The following is a 26,495-nucleotide window of genomic DNA, read 5'->3' on the forward strand; positions in this document are numbered from 1 at the left end:
GTTCCACCAGATTCCCTGCAGCAGAGTGCCTCACTGCACCCTGAACTGCCTCAGCGGGTACCAAAGGTCACCAGCTGCAGCAGTACAGGGTTCCATCTCCTCAGAGGCAGAGGCAGATGTTGTTGTTGTTGTTGCCTTGTTGTTGTTGTTCGGTCACTGGCAATGCTCTTGGCAAGTGCCAATTTGTAACTGGCAATCAACTGGGCTTCCCTGGTGACTCAGCTGGTAAAGAATCTGCCTGCAGTGCGGGAGACCTGGGTTTGATCCCTGGGTTGGAAAGATCCCCTGGAGAAGGGAACGGCTACCCATTCCAGTATCCTGGCCTGGAGAATTCCAAGGACAGAATAGTCCATGGGGTCACAAAGAGTCGGACACGACTGCGTGAACTTTCACTCACTCTCTCAAGCAAACAATTATAAACCCAGACTCACCGGCCTTGGGGGAGGGTGAACTCAGCTTAGGGAAGCAAATCAACTGAGTTCCTTAGCAGGATTTCCTTGCGAGTCTACAGTACTAGTTCTGAAAGCACAGGTTTTCCATTTCAAGGTCTGGGATTTGGGGTAGAAAAGGATTTGGGTGGAGGTGAGGGGGTGGGAATAATGCCGAGCCCCCAAAGATAGTTTGAAGATCCTGTCAACTACAAATCAGCGCAGGTGGTTAAATTATCTGCCTGCCAATTCAGGAGACTCAAGAGACACGGGTTTGATCTTTGGGTCGGGAAGATCCCCTGGAGTAGAGAATAGCAACCCACTCCAAGAAAAGTGCCTAGAAAAGTCCACAGACAGAAGAGCCTGGCAAGCTACGGTCCAGGGGGTCGAAAACTGCTGGACATGACTGAGCACACGTTCGCACACACTCAAGGGGATTTGTCATCTGCCTCTTCCAGGAATGACTCCCATGCTGCTGTAGCTGTTGATCTTTGACACGCCATGAAGGGAGGTCAGGGTGGAGAACAGGAATGAGGCACTTTGTACTCCAGGAAAACTGGTGGAACAGCTCTTTAGATAATTAGATATTTCCAGGAACCGATTTTATGATTTCAATCCTTGCATCTCCTCACCCTTTATGGTGGCATCAGCCCCTGGTGACTAGCAGAAAGCCTTGTGTAAGGTAAGTGCTTGATTGCATGAACTCCCCCTTCACCAAAATCACATGTATTGACCTTACCCCTCTACTTCCCTGGAGCAGTTTCTCAGAGCTATCTGAGGTGCTGTCTCCCAGGCTGAAGTCCTCATTTTGTCCCAAGTAAAACTTAACTCACAGCTCTCATGTTGTACATCTTTCTTAGGTTGATAGCCCGTAAAGTGTCAGTAGAATAAATTAATGAAAAATAAATAGTCACACATGGACACACATAGTGAAATACAATAATGATAAAAAAATAAACAGTAAGTTCTAAAAGTTTCAGAGAGAAAACCACGACTGCCTATGAAAGAATCAGATGAAGTTCAGAATTCTCAGCAGCAATTCTAACCATCAAGATAATGAAAAATTATTTTCAAAGCATAAAGAAAATATTTATGCATAGATTATTATATCCAGGTAAGTGATCTCTTAAATGTGAGAACAAAATTAAGATAATCCTCAGGCATCCAAGGCCACAAAGTCCTTTTTTGAAAACACTCTTGGAGTAAATATTTCAGCAAGGAAAGGAGAAAAAGTCAGAAGGATGATTCAGATTTATGGGGAGTAAGGGTGAATTTACAGCTTACTAATAAATGGAAAACTTTAAAAAATACAAGCATAAAATCCAGAACTAAAATTCTATATGGTATCTACGTGGTTATTGAGTAGGGTGGGGTTAGGGGCACAAGCACAAAGAGAAATGAGGGAAGCTAAGGTAATGCCCTTGTTCTGGAAAAGCTGCAAACATTAATAATGCTTAAAAAATCAACAGGGATAAATTCCAGAAGAATAAAATTAGAAGTATGAATTTTAAATTACTAGATGAAAAATTTAACCTAGTTAATGGAAAGAATAAAGAAAAACAAACAAACAAACAAAAAAAGCAATAAGAAAGTATGATAAATAAGAAATATGAAATATGGTGACAGGATAAATCCTAGTTTAACAGTTAGGGCCATAAACATAAGTAGGTTACACTTACTGTAGGGAATATGCTATGCACAGGCCTGTACTATAATTAACAGGGCTTCTTTGAAAAATAAAAATGACTTTCTCACCACCCCCAGGTGAAGGGCTGGGAGCAGTAAAAAGTACATCGTAGAAAAACATCTTGAAAACAAGATGTTGAAGTACTGATGTGACTGATGGAAAACCATTAGTGACTGTTCTCATAACCAGAGCCTTGAGGGAGTTGCTGAGAAAGGTCGTCACTAGCTGAAGAGCTGAACACAATCATGAATGGCCTGAAGGTTTGCCATTGAGGACTGTGCATTGTATATCTTTATCTCTGATCTGAGACTGTAAAAAGCAGATATCTCTAGAGCTCAAGGAAGTAGATGTTAGCAATAAATGGCATGCAAGGATTAGGATCTGGGCTTTTGCCTGCGAATGAGTCTTATTTTTCCTTATTCTTCTTTGGCACCGTTCCCTCAGGTTGGTTCTTTGTTGGGCTGGTCCCAACACAGAAGACCTCTCAAATTGAATAAAATGACTTCAAGTCAAGCAAAATATTGCTTTAAGAAACATATGAAAAATGTCTAATAGTATGTCTTAAAAAGACGGAAATTTTACTGCACAAATATGAACTAAAAGAATGCTGAACTATCAATTTTTATATTTAGCAAAAATATTTTAATGTCAAATACATAAAGGGAAAAGGATATTATTTAATGTTAAAAGGAATGATAAATTAAGAAGATGATTGTGAACACAGGCACATATACTCCTAAAATTATTACTTGACATATATACAAAGAAATAACTGACAAAAGTAAAAGAAATACATGAATAAATAATTTTAGTTGGACATTTTATCATATCCCTCTAAGAAATTAATGAATAATATAGACAAAAATAATGAAAAATAAAGACAAATTAAATTATAAAGACTAACAAATTCAAACTAGTAGATAATAGACAACTTTACACTCAACAACAGAGAAGACAGTTTTTTGTTTTTATTTTTCTTTTTTAGTGTTTACTGGACATTCACAAAAACCAAACAAGTACTAGGCCACAAAGAAATTCAAAACATATTCCTGATATTATAAGCTATATTATCTAACTGTAATGCAAAAAAACAAAAATTCTTAACAATTCTTAGAGTCTTCCAGAAAATAGAAGAGGAAACACTTCCTAACTCATTCAATGAAGTCAATATTATGCTAATATCAAAGCCAGATAAAGACATTACAAGAAAAGAAAATTAAAGGCCAATATCCCTTATAAAAATAAATGCAAAAATCCTCAAAAAAAATACTAGCCAAGTTATTTCAATAGCATAGCAAAAGGATTATGATCTAGTAGGATTTATCTTAAGAAGGCATTGGTGGTGAAAATCAATAAATATAATGCACCACATTAGTAGAATAAAGGAAGAAAAAACACATCATCATCTAAACTGATGCACAAAAAGGATTTGACAAAATCTAACATCCTTTAATGATAAAAATACTAAGAAAATTAGGAATAGAAGTGAGTTTTCTCAACACAATAGATGGAATTCATGAAAAATTCACAGCTAACATCATATTCAATAGTAAAAGACTAAAAGCTTTCCTTCTAAGACCAGGAAAAAGATAACGGTTCCTGCTTTCACTGTTGCTCTTCAACTGGAGCTTCTAGCCACAGAAGTCATGCAAGAAAAAGAAATAAAAGGCATGAAAGTTGGGGAAAAAAAGAAGTAAAAGTACCTCTATTTGAAGATGACATGATTCTATACACAGAAAATCACAAACAATTTACAAAAATTCTACAAAAGGCAAAAAATAAATTCAATGAAGTTCAGGTCAGTACACAAAGCAATTCATCAGCAATGAAAAATCCATAAAAGAAACTAAGCAAACAATTTCATCTACGATAGCATCCAAAAGAATAAAATGCCTAGAAATATTTAACCTAGGAGGTTATTAACTGTTTCACCATTGAATGCCAGATTTCCTTCCTAGTTTACTAACAACATTTTCATTGCCTTTGGATTCTAACTAGATCAATGCATGAAACCCAGATTCCTGCCATTTCCCTGAGCATAGTTGCCCTGTATCCACTCCTGACACCAGTTTCCACCCACGTTAAGCCCTTTTAGATACAGACAAAATAAGTCAATTCTGATTAAGTTGAGACAACAGGAATTTTGTTATTACACAGCTCATAGGAAAGACAGGAAAGACTGGTGAATCAGGCTTAGGAACGGATTAAGAAACAGTATGAGGCAAGTAGCAGAGGATGTAGCCAAGTTCAGCTCACAGCCACAATCTGTTGGCACCTCTGCTGCTGTGAACTGTTTTTGACTATCCCTAAGTCACAGTGCCATTCCCTATAGATCCACATCATCAGAGAGAAGCAATATAATTCCAAGCCCTATTTTTCAGGGAGCAGGAAGGAAGTATCTGGGCCTTGCCAATCTCCAGAGGGAGAAACAGTTTCTCTTAAATATAAAGGCAGTTTAAAAGCAGGTGAGGGACTTTCCTGGTGGTCCCAAGGTTAAGACTTCGTGCCTACAGTGCAGGGGGAATGAGCTCAATCCGTAGTAGGGAAACTAAGATCTCACATGCCACAGAACACACACCCCCAGCCCCTGCCGAAAAAGAAGTAAATGCAGGTGAGAAAACGAGAAGTTTACTAAAAAGCAAAAAACTTTCTAGGGACATCTGGACTACCTGGAAGGGAGAAACCTAAGTGGAAGTTATAGGATGCCATCTTCAAAATATTTTTTCAGGGGAAGTTCATTCAGTATGGCAGATAAATGTTTGAGAACATTTTAGTGGTATGGTCATGAACCCCTGTAAATGACCAAGCGAGACAAGAGCATGGAATCCTTTGAAATGGGAATGGCCAGCCACTGAAAGATGATTTTATGGCTAATATGCCCTCATTCCGATGCACGGGCTGATGAGGCCATGCGGCATTGGGGTTCTAAGACGCGCTATATGGGAAGCAAGAGCAGTGTTGGTAATAGGGACATACAGATACAGAAGAGCACACTCAGCAGGCAAAGTAGGGGGATCTCAGCGGAAGAGGTGAACAGAGAGCTGGAAGAGAGAAAGCTTGTAAGCAGACAGTCCAGACTATCATTTTTGCCAAAATCTTTGGGAGGCCAAGTTTTATCCTCTTCCTCAGGGAAAGTCTGAATCCAAAGCTTCATCCACAAAGCCTTTTTCATAACTGTGTCCTGACTCCAAATCACTCCAAGCCAAGAGCTGGCATTTCCCAACTTATGTCAGCCCAAGTTCCACATGCCAAGGATCAGGCTTACTCTCCCAGAATTAGGCATCAAGTCCTGATAGATGTTGGTGCCTTGCCTTAGAATAGGGTTTCCCCGCACTGTCCCTTCCAAGTCTTGCTCTAATAAAGTCTGCTCTAACAGGCCTGCTATGTGCTACATAGTCATAGTTATTTATTTTTTATGCTTGACCAAAATCATATTCACAGAACACTTGAAAAAATATTCTCAGACCTTCTGCCCTGTCTAGGCACATAGAGATAAAATGAAAGTGTTTGTTGCTCAGTCATGTCTAACTCATTGCAACCCTGTGGACTGTAGCTCACCAGGCTCCTCTGGAGGAATGAAACTAAATGGGGGGTTGGGGGCCGGGGGCGGGGGGGGGTACTTGCTTCTAGTCTGTTTGTATCCTGAGTGTCCTGTATTCATGGGCCCACTGCAGTATACACATGTGGTCCTGTTAAGCCACGGAGGGGCCACCAGAATGCCTACATGGAAAGAAGGACACAGCCCATTTATGCTCCAGATATAGTTTATTTTCCACACAGGCTCTTTAGAAAGCAGTCATCCCACCATTTGAGATCTTCATCTTCCAGGGCTACAATTCCAGGCATAGAAAAGAGTCGGGAATGGATGTGAAAGTCTTGTAGTTATGCCAAGCACCAAATCCATAGATTCATGAGAAATCTTCTGGGGCTGGTCTCCAGGCATGCTCAGTTAACCTTCTGCCCAACTTTCCCGCGGCCACCAGAGCCACCCTTCTAAAATACAAATTTGATCATGACATTAATTGTGCTTAGACACATCCAGCAGTTTACCAAACTCTTCAGCCGGAAGCTCATTCCTCTCCGGGCTCTGGCATGGATTACCCTCCACCAACCTCTGAGATGTTACAACCTTTCCCCCACCATCACTTTCTCTTCTCCACTGGGGCAGGTCGACACTCCTCCCACTCTCTCAGCTGCCCTGCCTTCCTCCTGCTGACTTCATGCATCCTTTATGCTCTCCCTGGACATTCTCTACTCTCTGGCAACTTTCCCAATCTCTCTCCTCCCAGGCAAAGTCAATAAACTCCTCTCTTTGATCCCACAGATCTCAGGCGAACTCTCTTTGGGGCACTCCTCAAACGGTTGCAGTTATTTAACGAGATCTGTCTCCTGAACCATGCTGTTCTTGTCTTTTTACTTCAATTCCAGGACAATGTGTCCCTGACACAGAAGGTACTTGGGGTTCCTTTCCCTTTCTTCCTTCTCCCAGGATGACCCATTTTCCAGGAAGCGTTAAGCCCCTTTGGTGAGGGAGGAGAAGGAAAGTGAGAAACTCCTGGTAAAGAGTGACCTGTGCATCTAGGGTCACAGATACTTTTCTCAACTGAACCCATCAGGGCTGTCTTGGGATAGGGCTCCTCTTCTAAGAGAAGACCTCAGATAATGCAACCAGCTGTCCTTTTGCCATGTTTCTAGCCCCTTTCTCCCGGAATCTTCCAGACTCTCACATGCAGCGGACATGTGAGCAGCCCTCTGCACCAGCAAAGTGCCCTGGGGAGTCATGTGCATCTTTGACCAGTGCATGGTTGACTTGTACTCACTCGGAAGACAGGAGTTGTGCAGGAATGACCACACCCATGACTGCAGCATTTCATTCCTTTGGGACAGGAATCATCTCCTGAGCACAATTCGACACAAGTTCCGATAGTACCTTTGGGCAACTCTGGGCAGAATCCAGGTCTCTGTCGTCCTGAAACACAGGAAGGCTTTGTGCAGTCTGGAATGGTCACCAAGACAGGCTTGAGAGTGGCTGCTGGAGCCCTGAAGCCCTCATCGCCGGCAAGACTCCTCCCTCAGCCTTGACTTCTTCACTCTCGCTCTTCAGCCCATGGTCTGGCCTTAGCAGAAAGTTCTCCCTGCTCCAAAGTCTGCACAGTCTCAGAGGACAAGAAACCTTCCCAGTCATAACCCTCTTTTTCCCGCCTGATAAGAAGATCTTAGAGAAGTCTGTGCTCACAGAGATCTCCATCTGCCCATTCACGTGTGTTTGTCCCATAGCTCCCTGTGGAGTTCCACCGCTGAGCAAAGGTCCTAATAGAGAGAACCCTACACTTGACCCATGACTTCCAATCAGACCCAACCCAATCTGACAAGGACCATGGGAAATGCAGGGTGAACTCTCATTTAGATCAAAGGAAATGCATGAGGGGACACCGTTGCTTCCAGGTCAAACCATTCCCACATTTAACACTGGGCTCTGAGCCTTCTCTGCTGTCTGCTAGGGTCCCCTCAGCACCCTCACCTTTGCCAGGAGACTTCTGAGCCCAGGCCACCTCCAGCCCCATGACGACAAAAGCCAGCAGAAAAAAGACGGTGACTGTCTTCATGTTGGCCTTTGGTGTGGTGCAGGGACAGAGCCCAGCTAAAATTTATACTCTCACTGTCACCAGAAAGGAGGGTGGGGTGGGAGGCAGTAGAGCAGGAAGAGGATTAAAATATAAGCTCTCAAGGGAGTGTCCTAGGATATTCTAATTTCCTTGTTTTATTTCACAACTGGTTTCTCAGACTAAGCAACTGGTTCCAGGAGAAGCGAATATTAAACTGGAAATCTCAGGAACATGTTTTAGCTCTTCATTCATTGCTCCGTTACTTTTTGGCCCTGATTTCCCTCGTGCCTCTAGGAACCATAGCCAAATAAAAGAATTTTCTCCGTGTAAATTATATTATCAGAGTAAGAGCTTAAGCTAGGTGTTGTTTGTCAGGGCCCATCTGGGGTCTCCTGCAGCTCCAGTTACACAAGGATGACGAACGTGTGCTTTGGAGCTGCCCCCATGGCTGAGGGTGGGACCACAGTGATAGTAAGTCACTCATCTAAGGCGATGGATATTTAAGACCACAAGCTGGGCAGGGCCCTTGGGAGTTGAGAGGCATGGTCGATCTTGGTGTCTGGTGGTCTCTGAGGCTACCCTGCTTCATACCAAGAAGTTTCTGGAGAGAAGGTTGTGTGGATGCCCTACATGAGCAGAACTATAGGAGAAAGACACGAAAGGGTCCTCAGGGGCTTGTATAAGGAGCCTAGCCCACTTTCCCATCCCAATTACAAAATCTCTGAGAGAGGCGTATGCAGATAAACCCCCAATGACAGTGGGAGTGAAGAGAAAGTCTGCTTTGTCCTTGGTGGTCAGAGCTCAGACAAGCATCTTAAGACCTCCTGTGGGGAGGCCTGGGCAGAGAAAGACTAAGTCAGCCAAGACGGGGCTCAGCCTGTCCATCTCAGGCAGTGAGCTCACATTAGCATCTCAGAATCTCTGCAGGTTCAAAGGGCACAAGCACTCAGGAATGACTCCTTAGTCTGAAGGAGGGACCAGGGTCCCCAGAGAAAAAGGTCAGTCCAGGGTGGGGATCAATGGCCCCACGCAGCACAGACCATAGCAAAGGGGAAGCCTAGATCCAAACCCATGATGGCTGGCTGGACCCCAGGCTGCTACATGTTGTGGCCTTGATCGTGGGGCAAGGGCTGGACAGCTCTAAAGAGCTTGTAGGAGCGTTCTCTGGAGCAGCACTGCTGGAGAGGAAAGGATTCCTGAATATCTCCCCAAAAGTGACCAAGATACAATGATTATCACTGAGTTAACATAATGGCAAAGTTCATTTTCACACAAACACATGATTGTGGTAAATAATTCCAACAATACAGATATATCCTGAGTAACCTTCCAAGAAGTAATCAGTATTACCAGTTTGCTTTGTATTTTTCAAAGCTCTTTTCCTATGCTTTTACATATATTTATAAGTGTATATATAAACACATACTTTTTTTTGTAGAAATGAAGTTATATGTATTATTTTGCTTTATTCAGTTAATGTGGTGTCTTAGAGAGATTTCCAGGTTAGTATCTTCTTTTTTAAAAAGAAATAATAGCTACTATCTAAAATTCCATTTTATGAATGGTTTATAATTTATTTGGCCAAACTTCAATTGTTAAGACATTTATCAGGTTTGGGGTTTTTGTCATCAGACAATTTCTTGTGGATATGTATCATACACTTTGCAATGCTTATATATATATATATATACACACACTCAATTATATATCACACATGTATACATATAATTATATACATAATTATATATCAGTATTTCCCCAGAATAGATGCCTAAACATGAAAATACAGAGGATGCAAAGGAGCCATCTACTGAAAAGATACAAGATATCCGCCAAATTGTCCTCCAAAGAGACTATGCAACTTATGGTTCAGTAATACACATGTATGTATATCTCACACTTTATTCCACTATTGATGGGCACCTAGGTTTCTTTGCAGATATGAAATATACAGTGTGGAGAATATAGTCAATAATTACACAATTGTTTTTGTATGGTGACAGGTGACAACTAGACTTTTCCTGATGTCATTTTGAAGCATATAGAAATATTGAATCACTGTCTTGTGTCCCAGGAACTAACATAGTATTATAGGTCACTTATATTTCAAAAACAAACAAATTCATTGAAAAAGTGTTCAGATTTGTGGCTACCAGAGGCAAGGTGTTGGGAGTATTAGATAAAGGTAGTTAAAGGTATAAACTTTCAGTTTTAAGTAAGTATTAGGGATACATAATAATATACAACATGATGCTGGGAAAGACTGAAGGCAAAAGGAGAAGAGGGCGGCAGAGGATGAGAAGGTTGGTTGGCATCACCGATTCAATGGGCATGAACTTGGGTGAATTCCAGGAGTTGGTGAGGGACAGGGAGGCCTGGTGTATTGCAGTCCACGGGATCGCAAAGAGTTGGACATGACTTAGAGACCAAACAACATGGTAAAAATAATTAACAGTGCTACACTTTACAAACAAAAGTTGTTAAGAGAGTAAATCTTAAAGAGTTCTTATCAGAAGGGAAAATATTTTTTTCTACTCCTTTACTATTGTATCTCTGGAGATGACGGATGTCCACTAGACTTCTGGTGATAATCATCTCACAACGGATGTAAGTTAAATCATTGTTTTACTTTAAATGTACACAGTGCCGTATGTCAATTATATCTCAATACAACTGAAAGGGGAAAAAAAGACTATACCATTTACACTTCCTCCCACAGCGAAGGAGACGTGAATTTGTCACACTGATCCAGTACATTTGCAGTCTTTCTTCTGCAAGTTAAAGTTTTTCAGATTTTATTTATCTACTTGTAATTTACTATTCATTTTTGGCTCTTCTAGATCTTCATTGCTACTCAGGCTTTTCTCTAGTTGCAGAGAGTGGGGACTACTCTCTTGTTGCAGAGCTTGGGCTCTAGGTGATGGACTTCAGTAGCTGCAGCCCATGGTCTCTAGAGCTCAGGCTCCATGGTTGTGGCCCATGGATAGTTGCTCTGAGGCATGTGGGATCCTCCCAGATCAGGTTTTGAACCCATATCTCGTGGATTCTTTACCATTGAGCCACCAGGGAAGTTCTATTTATACTTTTCTTTACGTGAAGCTGAAAGTCACTCAGTCATGTCTGACTCTTTGCGACCCTGTGAACTATATAGTCCATGGAATTCTCCAGGTCAGGATACCGGAGTGGGTAGCCTTTCCCTTCTCCAGGGGATCTTCCCAACCCAGGAATCAAACCCAGGTGTCCTGCATTGTAGGTGGATTCTTTACCAGCTGAGCTCTCAGGGAAGGCTTAAGTACAGGTGGTTTATAATGTTGCATTAGTTTGCTGAATCACAGCAAAGTGATTCAGTTATACATTGCTGTTGTTGTTTTAGTCACTAGGTGCTGTCCAATTCTTTGTGACACCATGGATTGTAGCCCGTCAGGCTCCTCTGTCCTTAGGATTTCCCAAGCAAGAATACAGGAGTGGGTTGCCATTTCTTTCTCCAGAGATCTTCCTGACCCAGGGATTGAACCCACACCTCCTGCATTTGCAGGTGGGTTCTTTACCACTAAGCCATCAGGCAAGCCATTATACATATACATACATATCTGTTCTTTTCAAATGCTTTTCCATTATAGATTATTACAAGATATGAAATGTAGTTCCCTGTGCTATACAGTAGGTCTTTGTTGTTTATCTATTTTCTATATAGTAGTAATTAGCAAACTCCTAATTTATCCCGCTTCCCTTAAATTTTTAATGGACTCTTTCAAGCTGTGTAGTCCCATACTCCCCTGGGGATATATCCAAATTGGGAATATGAGGCAAAGAATTCTCACGACAGTAAAGGAACTTTATTGGCAGAAATTATATAACACAATATAATTTGCTTGCTACTCTAGCACTTCAAGTTCCCAGTATGAAGCAAAGGATAAATCATGGTCTATAACGTCTTGTTGACTACTCTTTGTAATAACAGATGTTGCAAGGTTATGAAGGAGGGACTTTGTCCAAGAATTATAACAATACTTGACCTTTATAAGCACATGATTGGCAGGTCCTGGGTTTATACTTTATACACATCATCTCACTGAAGACTCACAAGCCTGTGAGGTTGCTTCCACCGATAATCTCCATGTCCTAGGTGAAGAAATGAGACTCAAAGAAGTGATGCCTTGCGAACACTTCAAACCCACCCCAGACTCACTGCTGTGGAAACTCCGAGGGTCCAGAAAACCTCCCCAGATGCTGTTCACGAACCTGAAAATGAGGAGCACTTTACCTACCTGATTAAAATCTTGATTTCTTTGTGAAAAACAAAACAAAATGATGTTCCTATAAAAAGTGCATTTCTAATACTCAAGTGACAGTCACAAATTTGGGGATTTGCTAAGTTCTCATGACATATTATCATTTGAAAAGACCAGGTGTCTGCAGCATTCCTAAGACACAAATGAACAATTAAAGGAGAAGACTGAGCGGAAACCTTGGGAATTCCTAGATGTCCTCCTGTGTCTGAGCCAGGACCCCGTGGGGGCTTCCCTAGACAAACCCTTCTCCCATATCCTCTGCTTTGGCTCCTCTCCAAGTGAGTGAGTGCTCAGTCATGTCCGACTCTTTGCGACCCCATGGACTGTAGCCCACCAGGCTCCTCTGTCCATGGGGTTTTCCAGGCAAGAATACTGGAGTTGGTTGCCCTTTCCTTCTCCTGGGGGTCTCCCCAACCCAGGGATCAAACCTGTCTCCTGCATTGGCAGGTGGATTCTATACCACTGCGCCATCTAGGAAGCCCCAGCTCCGCTCCAAACTACCCAGATAATAGTATCTGACGCACATTTCCTGAGTTGCTCTACATATGCTAAAATCACCACCAATGGGAATAAATTAACTAGTTAATCACCATGAGCACATAGTCCCCAGCCCTATGGGAGCCTAAGGGTTGATCATATTAACCTCTGTACACCCTCACCATTAACCAATAAATTGTGCACGAGCTGATCACAATCCCACCCCTGGGACTCCCCTCCTCACCTTGCCTTTTAAAAGGCTTTGCTGATATCCATCGGGGAGTTCAGGCTTTTTGAGCACTTGTTGTCCCGTCCTTGTATGGCTCCTCACGTTAAACACTGCACTTTCCTTCCCTGTAACCTGGTGTTTGTAGATTGGCTTTACTACATGCAAGGGAGCCACCCAAGTTTTGGTTCAGTTACTCTCAGTCTATAAAATATGTTTGGGGAACCACTGACCGAAACCACTGTCCTGGCCAGGCACGACAGTAACCACTTACATAAGTTATCTTTTTTTGTTTTAACTTTTTATTTTGTACTGGGCTAGAGCCAATTAACAATGTTGTGATAGTTTCAGGCGAACAGCAGAGGGACTCAGCCAGTCATATACTTGTATCCATTCTGCATGAGTTATCTTAAACAGGAGATCCTGATGAGAATGTGGAACTAACAAGTCACTACCAAACAGAAGCATTTAAGAACGGTAAAGGGAGGGAGGAGATGTCAGTGCAAATGTCCTGCCAACCTCCCAGAATCCTCACTGCAATCCATCATGGCTGAGTGATATGCGTGCCACTAAGGACCTTGAGTCAGAGTGATTGGCCAGTGACAACCCAGAAACTAACGCAATTACGGTAAAATCTGAGACTTCGAGCCACGTGGCAGAGAAATTCTCCTGGGTCCCCTACCCTGCTGCTCTCTGCCCAAAAATCTCTTGCTTTGTCAGCAGGTGTCTCCTTAGATAGTTCATTTCTGAGTGTTAGACAAGAGCCCAATGTCAGGCCCTGAAAGGGATCTGCCTTTCCGGCAACAAATCCACCTGTTGTACTTGCAGCTATCAAAGTTGTATTTCATTTTTCTTTTTTTTCAGGATGACACAAGAGACCTTGAGACTGCAGCAGCTTCTGTGTTCAGTCTCCTGAATTTTCTGGAATTCTATTTTTCCTGCAATTTCATATTCCAGAGAGTCATTTCCCAACGCTGCCAAATCCTTTAAACACCCAACTGCACGTTCAGCCCCCCAGCCCCAGATCTTGTTCATTTTATATCTTTGTCATCTTTATCCTGTTTCATGAAGAGCCAAGAATGAACACCAAGGCATTGTGTAACAGAGCATGAGACCTTGTTAGGTCAGAGATGATGAAATTTAAAAAGTCAGATGGCACAGATCTGACCAAAGACATCTTCTCAACACCTGTGGGCCTGCTGCCTTTCTGCATAACTTTAAGTGTGGAATAGATAATATTTGGAGGAATTTGCAAGGTGCCTTCCCTCCCTCCCCTACTTCCTTATTCTCATACCCATTTCCCTGTGTTGCAAGCAGTCACTTATAAACTAGACTCCCTGGCCTTGGGGGGAGGGTGGACACAGCTTAGAGAAGCAAGTCAGCTGAATTCCTCAGGGGATTTTCCTTCAGACTGGACTCATTAGTTCTGAAAGCACAGGCTTCCTATTTCAAGATGTGGGCTTTGGTGGGAAAATAGGATTTGGGTGGAGGTGGGAGGATGGGAATAAGGCCCAGCCCTGAAAGAAACCTGACATAGGGTTGATAGCATAAATGATAGATGTGTTTTTAAAATTCATGATTTAAGAGCTAGCTTTCCTCCTACATATTGGCAGAGAAAAATAAGATACACACTAGTGAGAGAATAAAGGAAAGATGTGAGCTGAAAAATTAGACATCTGAGAATGGCCTTAATAGGGTCTCATCCCTGCACGGGAAGATGATGGACTGTAGATAGAGTTGGCAGGGTGAAGGAAAAACCCAGGAAGGCTGCCAGCCTTTCCAAGAAGCCTGCTGGGCTCAGAGGTGCTTAGGCTGTGTCAAATGGGGCAGAGTCCCGGACCGGACCTGAAACGCTGTGACGGGACTCCTGGGTCTGTGAAGGGTGAATATGCAAAGGGTGACTATGCAAACTCAGAACAGCCCTGTGGCTGCTGGCTCTGTCATCAGGAAGAGCTGTGGTTTCTTTCACCCTCCACAGTTCAAGTCATATCCTTGGTGCCTGCTAGCTCAGCTCCTGGCCTCCTAGGAGGAAAATGCCTGTCATGAGAACATGGAAGATTCTGGGGACTGGGGTGAGGTAGTGAGGGGACCCAAAATTTGCCTAAATAAGAACAGGAGGTAACAGCCTTCCTGCCATCTAGAGAGGGAGACGGGGGTGAGAGGGGGCAGGCACTGCAGGAAAGCAGAAAACACAGGCTAGGCATCCAGTGGCTCCCAACCCCCATCCTGTCTCATCTGTTCTGGCCCCTACCCAGAAACCCAGAGACACCTCCACGAGACAGTCTGGAAAGCAGATACAAGCTCCCTGGCCTCTGGATGAGAAAAGGAAGTTGTATGAAAAGGGGGGGGGGGGGGGGGGGCGGGGGGCGGAAATCCAAGTCTGATATTGCCCAACAGGTGAAGCCCCATATTGCCCCAGCACAAGAAGTCTGTGCTCTCATCTGTAATTCCCTGGTAAAGCATTTCTTCATGAGGGTGTAAAGGCTTCCTGCCGTCTTCCCTGCTGATCTGGCCTCAGTGGAGTGGAGTCTCCTCCCTTCCAACTTGCTCAGGGGCAGGGAGGTGTGGGGAAAGGGCTCCAGGGTGAGGGAGGAAATCTGGATCCTGGCCCTAACCCTGCCTTCTCTCTAATAATGAAACAGTGATGAATGGGCTCATTAGACAAAGCTCTAATGGGCTTCATTAGACAAAGGAGAGGGTGGATTCCTCCCAGTTAGGAATGCAAGACACCCAGAGGCCCCCGCGGAGTCTGGAGAAGAATCAAGACTCCTCTTCATGTGATGGGTGTGGAATCATTGGTGGAGCTTTGGCCCTCATACTGAGCTGCTGAAGCAGCACTTCTTTTTTTAGATGCCTCACCTCATTATAGTTCTTCACCCTAGAATGTGTCCACTTTACCCTGGGTTTCTCCTGTGGGGAAGTTTGTCTCACTTTCAGTCTTCAAACTTCAAACAAACTTGAAGTTTGTTGTTCAATTGCTCTGTTGTGTCTGACTCTTTGCGACCCCATGGGCTGTAGCACACCAGGCTTCCCTGTCCTCACTATCTCCCAGAGTTTGCTCAGACTCATGTCCATTGAGTCAATGATGCCATCCTACCATCTCATCCTCTGCTGCCCCCTTCTTCTCTTGCCCTCAATCGTTCCCAGCATCAGGGTCTTTTCCAGTGAGATGGATCTTCACATCAGGTGACCAAAGTATTGGAGCTTCAACTTCAGCATCAGTCATTCCAGTGAATATTCAGGATTGATTTCCTTTAGGATAGACTGGTTTGATCTCCTTGCAGTCCAAGGGACTCTCAAGAGTCTTCTCCAGTGCCACAGTTCAAAAGCATCAATTCTTCGGTGCTCTGTCTTCTTTATGGTCCAACTCTCACATCTGTACATGACTACTGGGAAAACCATTGCTTCTTTCTAGAATGTTCCATTCCCTTCCACACTGAGCTGGGGTGGGGGTGGGGTCATAATGAATTACTCTGACATTGGTGATTGTATTAGCCTCCTACTGCTGCTGTAACAAATCACACACATTCAGTGTCCTAAAACAACACACAGTTATTCTCTTAAACTTCTGGAAGTCAGAAGTCCACAATCTGATTAACTAAGCTGAAATCAAAGGGTCTGTGCTCCTTTTGGAAGTTTTAGGAGAGAAACCTTTTTCTTACCTTTTCCAGCTTCTAGAATTGCATTCTTTTTGTAGTCCTTGGCTCATGGTCTCTTCCTCCATCTTCAAAGCCAGCAGCATGGTATCTTGCTTTTGTTTTCATGTTGTCTTCTCTTCTGTGGTCAGATCTTCTGTCCCTCTTATAAGGACACATAAGACTATATTTAAAGTCCAGACAAATAACCCAGGATAATCTCCTCATCTCAAGATTTTTAACTTGATCACATCTACGAAGTCCTTTTTGCCATATGAGGCAATATTCACAGGTTCTGGGATTAGGATGTGAACATCCCAGGGACCATTATTCAGCCCACCACAGTGATCTAGACCTTGTGTTGGGCTTGGGGATCATGGATTCTCTCTCCCAACCCCTTACCTCAGACTAGTGTTGTGTATCTTTTGCCAAAGACCATGTCCTTTCCTTCCAGGCCACCCCCAACTTCTCCTTTCATTCTCTTGAGGCCCTGAGAATATCTGTCCAATGGAAATTTCTATGATGAAGGAAATGTTCTATATCTGTACCATTGGACATAGCAGCCATAAGGCACATGGCTCAAGTGCTGGCGAGCCCTTGAAATGTGACTAGTGCAGACTTCCTGGTGGTCCAGTGGTTAAGAATTCACCTGTCAACGCAGGGGACATGGGTTCGATTCCTAGTCTGAGAGGATTTCACATGCTATGCAGCAGCTGGGCTCATAAGCCGCAACTGCGCTCCTTAGAACCCAAGGTCCACAGCAAGAGAAGTCACCACAGTCAGAAGCCCTCATACCATCACTGCAGAGTAACCCCCACCCACCGCAACTAGAGAACGTCTACACCAGCAATGAAGACCCAGAACAGTCAAAACTAAAGTAAGTAATTAATGTTTAAGAAAGTGACAAGTGTAACTGAGGCACTGAACTTTATTCATTATCTTTATTTTTGGTTGTGCTGGGTTGTCATTGCCGAGCGAGGGCTTTCTCTAGTTGCAACGAGTGGCGGCTACTCTCCAGTTGTGATGTGCGGGCTTCTCGTTGCAGTGGCTTCTCTTGTGGCAGAGCATGGGCTCTATGCATGCAGACTTCAGTAGTTGTGTCTCTCTGGCCTAGTTGCTCCATGGCATGGGGAATCCTCCTGGACCAGAACTCAAACCACACTGTGTGCATTGGCAGGCATACTCCCATCCACTCTACCATAGGAAAGTCCAGAACTTTAATTTTCTTTTCATTGAAATTACATTTAATTGACATTTAAATAGTCACTTGCAGCTTGTGGTTACATATCGGACAGCTCAGATGTAGGAAGATCAAAAGTAGAAGGCAAGACCAGTCAGGTTCTTGGCTTCTAGCCTCTTCTCACACCGTTTGGGATCAATTCAGCCCCCAACATCTTCTCTCAGTCCCTGCGGAATCCGAAGGAGGTTTCTACAGGAACTCTGGGATGATGGGAGTGACTGAGGACAGGGCAAGGCAGGGAATTGTGTCTGTTGGCCTCAGAGAGATACATAGTCTCAGTTCTGCTTTTCCATCACACTAAGAATGCTCAAACAAGAAATGCAAATCAAAACCGCAATGAGGTATCCCCTCAGACTGGTCAGAATGACCATCATCACAAAGTCTACAAATAATAAATGCCGGAGAGGATGTGGAGAAAAGTGGACCCTCTTACACGGTTAGTGGGAATGTAAATCAGGGCAGACACTATGTAAAACAGTACGCAGGTTTCTCAAAAAACTAAAAATAGAATTGCCATATGACCCAGCAACCCCACTCCTGGGTGTATATCTGGAAAAGATGAAAAGCTTAATTTGAAAAGATACATGCACCTCAGGGTTCACAGCAACACTATTTACAGGTTCTGCAGATTAGGACGTGAACATCTCGGGGGACATTATTCAGCCCACTGTGGCTATTTACAATAGCCAAGACATGGGAGCAACCTAAATGTCCATCAACAGTAGAATGGATAAAGAAGATGTGATACATATATACAATAGAATACTACTCAGCCATAAAAAAGAATGAAATATTGCCATTTGCAACAACGTGGATAGACCTAGAGATTATCACACTAAGTGAAGTCAGATGGAAAAAGACAAATACTCTATGTGATCACATATATGTGGAATCTAAAAAAAAAACAATAATACAAATGAACTTATTTATAAAACAGAAACAGACTCACAGACACAGAAAACAAACTTATGCTTACCAAAAGGCGAGGGGAGAGAGAGGAGGGATAAATTAGGAGTATGGAATTAACAGATATACACTACTATATATGAAATAGCTAAACAACAAGGATTTACTATATAAGACAGGAAATTATATGCATTATCTTGTAATAACCTATAATGGAAAAGAGAAATTATATATATATATATAACAAACTATATATATACATATGTGTATATGTATGTATAATCTGAATCACTTTGCCGTACACCTGAAACACAGTACTATAAATCCACCATAGTTCAGTAAGAAAGAACACAAGCAGTTTTGAGGTAGCCCCCTCTTTACCCTACTTATACAATGAGCTGTTCTTTTGGGGACCACAGTGGCCCATCAAGGAGCACAGAAAAGGGAACTAACCTGGGACTTGGCACTGGCCTTGACACTTTCTGGGTGGCCTTGACAAGTCACTTCTCATTTCCTAGTCCTCAGTTTCCATAATATGACAGGGCTGGACCAGATGGTCTGAGAGCTCCCTCCCAGCCTGTGGATCAAGACTTAATTGGACATATAATTCTATTTCAGCCCATGATCTCTCTGACTCATGTCATGGGAGTGCTTGATTGAAGGACTGTCAAGGAGACATGGCCTTGGATCATTCCCACCACACTCCAGAACTAAATCCGACATTTATTCTTTTGTCCTCATGACAACAGTTTGTGTTTGCTTTGGCTCTAGATCCACTAATTTAATCTGCCTGATAACCCTGGGAGGATAGACATTATGGCCCTCTTTAAGTGAAAAATCTGAGACTCAGAGAGGGAAAGAGAGGATCTTCCAGGTGCCAGGCCCTCTAATGAGCACTTTGCACATCATCTCATAACAACCCTTCAAAGTAAATAATATCACTCCCATCTTACAGGTGTGAAAACTGAGGCCCAATAAGACAATGAAACAGGAAACTGAGTACTTGTTTGCGGAGCTGAAAACTGAACTTCACAAATTCGTGAACATTCACACAGGCAAAGTTTATTTTAGAAGATAGAGATACAAAACTCTCAGCATAGACACTGAGAGAGGGTGTGAAGAGCCCCCAGAAAGTGGGAATAACAGCCGTTGATATCTTTATTAGAATTGATCTGTTCATTTTTGGTTGGCTTGGGGCAAGATGTGTGTAATTTCTGACCGATCAGTTTCAGAGTTGGAGTGTCCAGTTTGTCATTTTTGTGGTTTTCTTTTGGCTCCCAGTTTCTCAGTCCTCCCACACATTGCCATCCCATGACCCTTTTCCAAGACCCCAGACCATTCTTTAGGGACCAGAAGTATGTTTACAAGTTAATGGTCCACCTGGAGGTTTTTTCCCTTGATAAACTGGATAAGCAGTTAATGATTGTCTTGTCCTGGGTCTGAATGTTTTATAACCCTCCAGACCAGGGAGGCCTTCCTCTGAATGCCTAGAAACTGGTACAAAGAGTTTAGCTTTATGTTAAAGAAGTGAGATGCTTACTTGAGAAGAAAAAAACTGAAATTAAAAAATAAAAGGAACTGAGGTCTTAGAGTCCTATACTGTCTAGCAATTTCTGCTTCAACAAGATGACTTTCGTAATGTAATAATAGTGAGGAATGGAGGCCCATTTTTCTGACTCTGAACTACTTCATCTTCTCTCTATATTGTGCTGCTGTTCCTATTTACAACTTCCCTGCAAGATGTTTCACAGCAGCACAGATATCTTTTTGAGTCATCCTTTCACGGTGCTCCCCGAGCAGACCTGCCAGCCTTAACAAGTCACCTCACCTTTGAGCCTCTATGCCCCCATCGGTAAAATGGAGAATAATAGTCCCTACTTCATAAGGGTGTTAAAATCCTCCTTGCTAAAAGTACTAAGTGAAGTTTGTATCTTTAGACATTTTACCCCATATTCCATCCTCAGTAATTGTTCATTCTTACTGTGTTTGGAAATTGTAGTTTGTCCCTATTCATACCAGGCAGTTGTAGTAAATTAGATTTACTACAAATCAAATTAAAGCACAAAGAAACGGTCTACATTTAAAAAAAAAGTTTTATTACAAAAACACTTGAAATCAGTTATATTATCCATGTTTTCACAATAGCAGAGGAACAGTGATGGCAGACCATCCCCACGGGGGACATGTGTCCTTTGGTAAAACAAACATAAATAATGGGAAACAATAGTAAGAATAGTAATAACACAGCACAGAATAAAAAAAAATTAAATTAAGAGAAGGAACAGGGACTACTGAAGGGAGTTGTGAGCATGGAGAAGGTGCATCTCGCGGAAAAGCGTCGGGTTCAGGTGACCTTTCCTGCAGAACACCTGCCCCAGGGCTCAGAGCAGCTCAGTTCAATTCAAGGTCATCCATGTACTCCTGGACCCAGGGCTCACTGGGGTTGGCGCAGACCTGCCTGCCCTTTTTGGTCTGGAATCTGTGGAACCAAGAGTGGACAGGTGAGAATCCCTTGTGACCTTGCCTGTGTTGGGTATCTCCCCATCCTTAGCTCATGTTGCACAGCCTAGTGGGGGCTGCTGGAACCTGATTCCTTGTAACTTCCTCCCTGGGGTTTAGCTCTGGCTTCTTGGGTTGCCCAGATTAGGAACCCATGAGTTTTGCAATCAATGTGGATGCAACCTCCTCATTCAGTTCCAGCTGTCCTCATCAGTGACTTTTCCAAGTGTTTTCTAAGCATGCTTTAAAGAAACAGCTCGCATCTCCTGTCATCTTTTTTATTTACTGCTTAATCGCCCCTCCACCCCAAATAGATCCCCTTCTTTAATCCTGCCCTCACCCTTGTCTCCCTGAAAAGCCCGGGTTTGATACTCACACCACGGCTGGCTGGGAGCAGAGGCTGCTGGTCTCATAGTAGTCAATCACAAAGTTGCGAGGGATCTTCCGCAGGGTATAAGTAAAGCAGCAGGCCGTGGGAGGGTCCGAGCCCACTGGAAAGAAAGGCTGAGGTGAGACTGAAGTTCTACAAGGAGCTCTTCATTTTAGCTTCTAGTCATAGATATTCAAGGGACATTCCTGTAGATCTATCAGATCCCCCAACACGGTCCCTTCTATTCAAGCCCACCCACTCAGAGTAGGAGTCTTATTCTGAACAGAGGATCCTAGAGATGAAAGAATTCTACAAGGTTGAGGCTGGATTGGGTCTCAGTTCACACGTCTTTAACTCCTTTCATTTTACAGATGGGGAAACTAAGGCACTCAGAGAGACAGGGACTTGCTTAAGCCAGCCTATGAGTTGCTCTTTCTTATGAAAACAGGAACTTGAATATTACTCAGTGTTTACTAGGCTCTGCATTTAACAGCAGGCTACTTAGAGATCTCCCTGGCTCCTTTTAGCCCCTTCCCCGAATGCTACTGTTGGACCAGCACCAACTAGAAAAGTCAGTTCTCTCTACATCCTGACTCGGGGGCCACGGGAAGGGTGGACTTACTTGGTGCTGAGAGCGCAGGAGAACAGAAGGCAGCCATGAGCACGAGGAGGGACAGGACAGTCACGCAGAGCTTCATGGTCTTGGCAGAGGAGAAATTCGCCCAGAGCTTGGACTGCAGCACCCAGAAGCTTCAGAACCCTTCTGTGTCCTGTGCTGATCTTGAGCTGGGAACCCCTCTTTATAGGAACTCTGAGGCCTGGGACAGAGGTGAGGGCATTGGAGGGCGAGCGGAATTTCCAGGGTACAGATGATGTCATGGTGCTGAGAGGGAAACTAAAGCTAGCTGACAGTGAGGAGCTCTGTACAGCTTTCTCTTCCTCAGTGGTGTCATCACGGAGGAAAGCGGAGGGAGGTGGGGGAGGAAAAAAGTGGGTTGAACCCTAGAGGGAAGTGGTACACCAGAGACAGTGACTGAGACTTGGGGGCAGAATTGCAAACCCAAGAGGAAAGATGGAACCTTCACACCTGCTAGCAGGGGCTTGTAGATGAGAACCATCCTGCTCTCAGTGGTTAGCACCTCCAGAAGCTACAGGCTTCATGTCAGTTCTTCCAGGGTGGCCACAGGCCTGGCCCCAAGAAGGAAGAGGAAGCCAGGATTGCATGTCCCATTGCAGGGCCTCCTTCGGCTGGGCTGAGTGATTTTAGCCCCCTGTATATTTCCTTGGGCATAAAGAAAGAGTCTGGCTTTGAATGTGCAGAAGGCTGCAACAGAAGTATAGCTTCCGCATAGTAAACATTTACTATGTGCCAGGCACTGGGCAAGCTGCCCTATACACACAAGACATCTATAACCATATAACATCCACCATAACCCTGAGCAGGGGTGTGATGATTCCCCAGGCAATGAGGATCAGAAAGCAGAACAGAAACCGCTGATAATCTCAAGGCCGCACAGCTTTTCAGTGGTAGTGCCATGATTCATCTGACCCTAAAAATCTATTTTCTTTCCACCCTGCCACCTCCAGGACACATCTAGAAGGTGACCACAAAGAGACAGAAACTGCTGGCCACCTCGGGGCTATGCCCACACAAAGACCCAGGGTTGAATGCAGGAAAAGAGTGTGGGTCATCTGTCCTAGAACAAGAATGGAATGCAAAAGAAATCAAGCTTTCCTGTGCTCCCTCAGGCCAATAACAGAAAAGGAGAAAGAATTTAGAAGGAACCAAGAATTTAGGAGGACACCCAGATAAAGAAAATTCCTCCATTATTGGGACTTCCCTGGTGGTCCAAGTGGCTAAGACTCCACGCTCCTAATGCAGGGGGCCTGGGTTCAATTCCCGGTCAGGAAACTAGATCCCACATGCTGCAACTAAGAGTTCGCATGCCGCAACTAAGACCTATTTAAATATTTTTTAAATACATAAAAAGTTTTTTAAAAGAATATTCCTCCACTATAAAAAAGGAATTGGATATACTTGGCAATGAATTCATCTATGTTACAGATAAAGTATATACTCTGATCGTGTGGGTGTTCCACAGTTGTCCAATTCCTTGTATTCGTGTAAAGCCCTGCCTGGTGCAACAGCTGCTGTGGGCCTGAAGGTGACTATGTGAAGTTTCCAAAGGCCAGGAATACAGTAGTGCATGAATTGGGAAAGTTAGAGTCATGGGATGAAGACCACTATCCACCTCTATCTCAGTCACCTCTGACCCCCTGCTCACCCCCTCTTCCACATTGCCACCTGCCTCCCTCTGTTTTGAAAAACAATGAAAAGTGAAAAGAGGGAGCCAGGCCTCCTGGGAACTGTAGCAATGTGGAAGAGAAGGAGTCAGAACATCTTGGAGACTCTCAGGATCACTAAATACAGTTCAACGTCATCCTACTTCATCACTCTCCCCGCTCCCTATCCCCACCACCTACACAGGCACCCAGCCTGTACTTCTTTCCTTTAACCTTTCTGTCCTCACCCTTTTCTTCCTGTGAGTATTGATTCAAATCTTCTGATCTTCACCAAGACTGCCATCCCCAGGTCTAACAGTCTATGATCCCTGATATCTATGCAAGTAACTCTCAAGGTCTCTCCTGGTTGATGGAGTTTCATCTGCGCACATCTTTTTTGCTTCAAGAGCAGGAAGATGTGTCTGATAGCACCTGGAATCTACACAGATTTTGTGATCTGTGGCATTTCCATTCACCCCAAGTCACCTGCTCTTTGTCAGGGCAGACAGAGCTGAATGAAGCCCCACCCCTGCCCTCAAAGAGTTCTTAGTAAAGAGGTGATGATGACAGTGATGGAAATAACTATCTCTTAAGATAGAATATGGTACATCTCATGTCAGAGGTAAAAACAAAATGTCAGAGAGTCCAAAGTATGGAGAAGACTATCCCTTGGGTGTAAATGAATCATTCCAAGTCAAGGCTAAATCCACTGTGCACTAAGGAAGAGTACTTGACATGGAGACCTCAGTCTAAATGAGTGGGGAGTGCTAGTGTTTAAGCCATGGAAGGCTTATGAAGATGCATAAGAAGAATGATAAGAATAGGTGATTAGCCACACAAAGGATTTGACTGTTGATTTTTGCCTCCTAGCCTTGATTTGATCTTTGGCTAATGCAGGTAAAATGTTTTTATTCGTGAAGGTCTTAACAATAATACTGCGCTCACACCACGGAAATTTCACATGGAGAATACAAAGGCTTGTGTCAATATGTTTAGCTAAATTAGTAGCCTCCAAGATTTATACATTGAGGTCTTTTCTAAGTAATAATCGACTCTACAGTCCATGGAATTCTCCAGGCCAGAATACTGCAGTGGGTAGCCTTTCCTTTCTCCAGGGGATCTTCCCAACCCAGGGATCAAACCCAGGTCTCCCACATTGCAGGCAGATTCTTTACCAGCTGAGCCACAAGGGAAGCCCAATAATCAATAGAGAATGGTAACAAATGCCTTTTGTATGCACACAAAAAATTGCTCTTCTCCTCTAGAGAACCTTCCCTGACCTCTCTTGCAACTGAATTCTGTATCTCCCTCTGTGCACCTCCATTGCTTCATCTATATGTCTGTCTACTCGATTGTCTCCTCCCCTAGAAAGGGAGCGCCTTGAGGCAGAAATTGTGTTCTGCTTTTCTCTGCGTATACAACAGGTGGTCAATAAACACTTGGTTAATAAGTGCCCAGAGGCAGCTCTAACTGTTTTAATTTGAGGGGGTGTGATGGGTAACATGGACTCAGGATGTGAATTCAAAGTAGTCAAATGAAGTACAAGTGAACTGGGCATTTGACACTTTATCCAGAATGCTTCTGGGGTTTGCTGTTTTGTTTTCTAATTTTATTTATTTATTTTTGACTGTGCTGGGTCTTCACTGCCGGGAGGGCTTTTTACTTCTAGTTGCGGTGCGTGGGCTTCTCATTGCAGCGGTTTCTCGCAGAGCACAGGCTCTAGGGCTCACAGGTTTCAGTAGTTCTAGAGCACAGGCTCGGTAGTTGAGGCGCACAGGCGCAGTTTCTCCGCGGCACGTGGGTCCAGGATCAGGGATCAAACCCAAGTCTCCTGCACTGGCAGGTGGATTCTTTAGCACTCAGCCACCAGGGCAGCCCCTATTCAGAATGTTTTGATGGAATAGTAACTGTCCTGCTCCCCCTCCTTCAACCCACACGCCCAGTGGGTTTATGGTGAAGGATACTATTCCAGGACTCGGCTCTTCCCAGTTCAGGCATGTCAGAAGTGACAGTGAGGCAACCACGGTCCAATAGATTGGACCACAGGGCATCCTGTGAGCCGCCCCCTCACTCCCGAGCAGGGAAACTCTCCACTTCCCCCTCACTCGTGCTGATAAGAGGTTTCCCTTCCCACACCCCCCACCGCTTCCCTACGCTGCCACTGCGCTCGAAACTCCATCCTGGGAACTTTCACAACTGTTTCGTCACTTTGTCCTCCCAGCTTCCCGAGGCTGAAAGCAAGACCTCTGACCACAGCCATCACATGACCTTACAAAAACCCTAGTACTTTTAGTGTTGATTTCCCTCAACACTTTTGATTTCCCTCAGCACATCCATGTCTGTGATTTTATCTGAGTCCAATCTATTTTTCCATGCCTCAGATTAGGAAGCAAGACCTAGAGAAGTAAAACAACACAAAACAAAACAAAACAAAACTTGATTCGGTTACATAGGATATATCTCAAGACTCAGTTTCTTATAACTCGTGGTCCAGAGATGACCAAACTTCTTTGACAGGTGTGACCTTCTGAGATCACACGTGGTAAGTCTCTGTAGGTACCAGACTCTCAGGAGAGATTACAAAAGCTCCTTCCTGCTGAGGAACCGGAAGCAGAGGTGGTCAATCCCGACATTCTCTGCTTTTGTTAAAGGGGAGGTCTGAGATGCGAGTGTAGGGGAGATCGCTGGGTGCCAAGACCAAGAGCACTAGCCGCTAAGAAGGCAGAGTGCCCAGAACTAGAGAATTCCTTGTGAGTGAATGTTGAGACTGCAAAGCCAAGCTGAGCGAGGATATGTGGTTGTTCCGCCAAGATCATAAACCAAGAAGAGGTGAATCCTTTGGTCTG

At 43.9% G+C, this 26,495-nt stretch overlaps 2 protein-coding genes across 2 annotated transcripts; both read right to left on the reverse strand.

Annotated features, from left to right (window-relative positions):
* Window positions 1-5,849: 5,849 nt before the first annotated feature.
* Window positions 5,850-7,793, reverse strand: LOC133055885 (WAP four-disulfide core domain protein 18-like). Its single transcript, XM_061140973.1, has 3 exons — window positions 7,637-7,793; window positions 6,936-7,084; window positions 5,850-6,108 (listed from the first exon to the last, which is right to left on the reverse strand). The coding sequence occupies exons 1-3, from the start codon at window positions 7,719-7,721 to the stop codon at window positions 6,061-6,063; spliced, it is 282 nt and encodes a 93-aa protein (XP_060996956.1). The 5' UTR covers window positions 7,722-7,793; the 3' UTR covers window positions 5,850-6,060.
* A 12,779-nt stretch (window positions 7,794-20,572) lies between these two features.
* Window positions 20,573-22,297, reverse strand: LOC133055886 (C-C motif chemokine 4). The gene is made up of 3 exons (XM_061140974.1): window positions 21,989-22,297; window positions 21,373-21,487; window positions 20,573-20,976 (listed from the first exon to the last, which is right to left on the reverse strand). Exons 1-3 carry the CDS (start codon window positions 22,062-22,064, stop codon window positions 20,889-20,891), a joined length of 279 nt encoding a protein of 92 aa, XP_060996957.1. The 5' UTR covers window positions 22,065-22,297; the 3' UTR covers window positions 20,573-20,888.
* Window positions 22,298-26,495: the final 4,198 nt, after the last annotated feature.

This window comes from Dama dama, chromosome 5, assembly GCF_033118175.1.
Source record: "Dama dama isolate Ldn47 chromosome 5, ASM3311817v1, whole genome shotgun sequence".
NCBI lineage: Eukaryota > Metazoa > Chordata > Mammalia > Artiodactyla > Cervidae > Dama > Dama dama.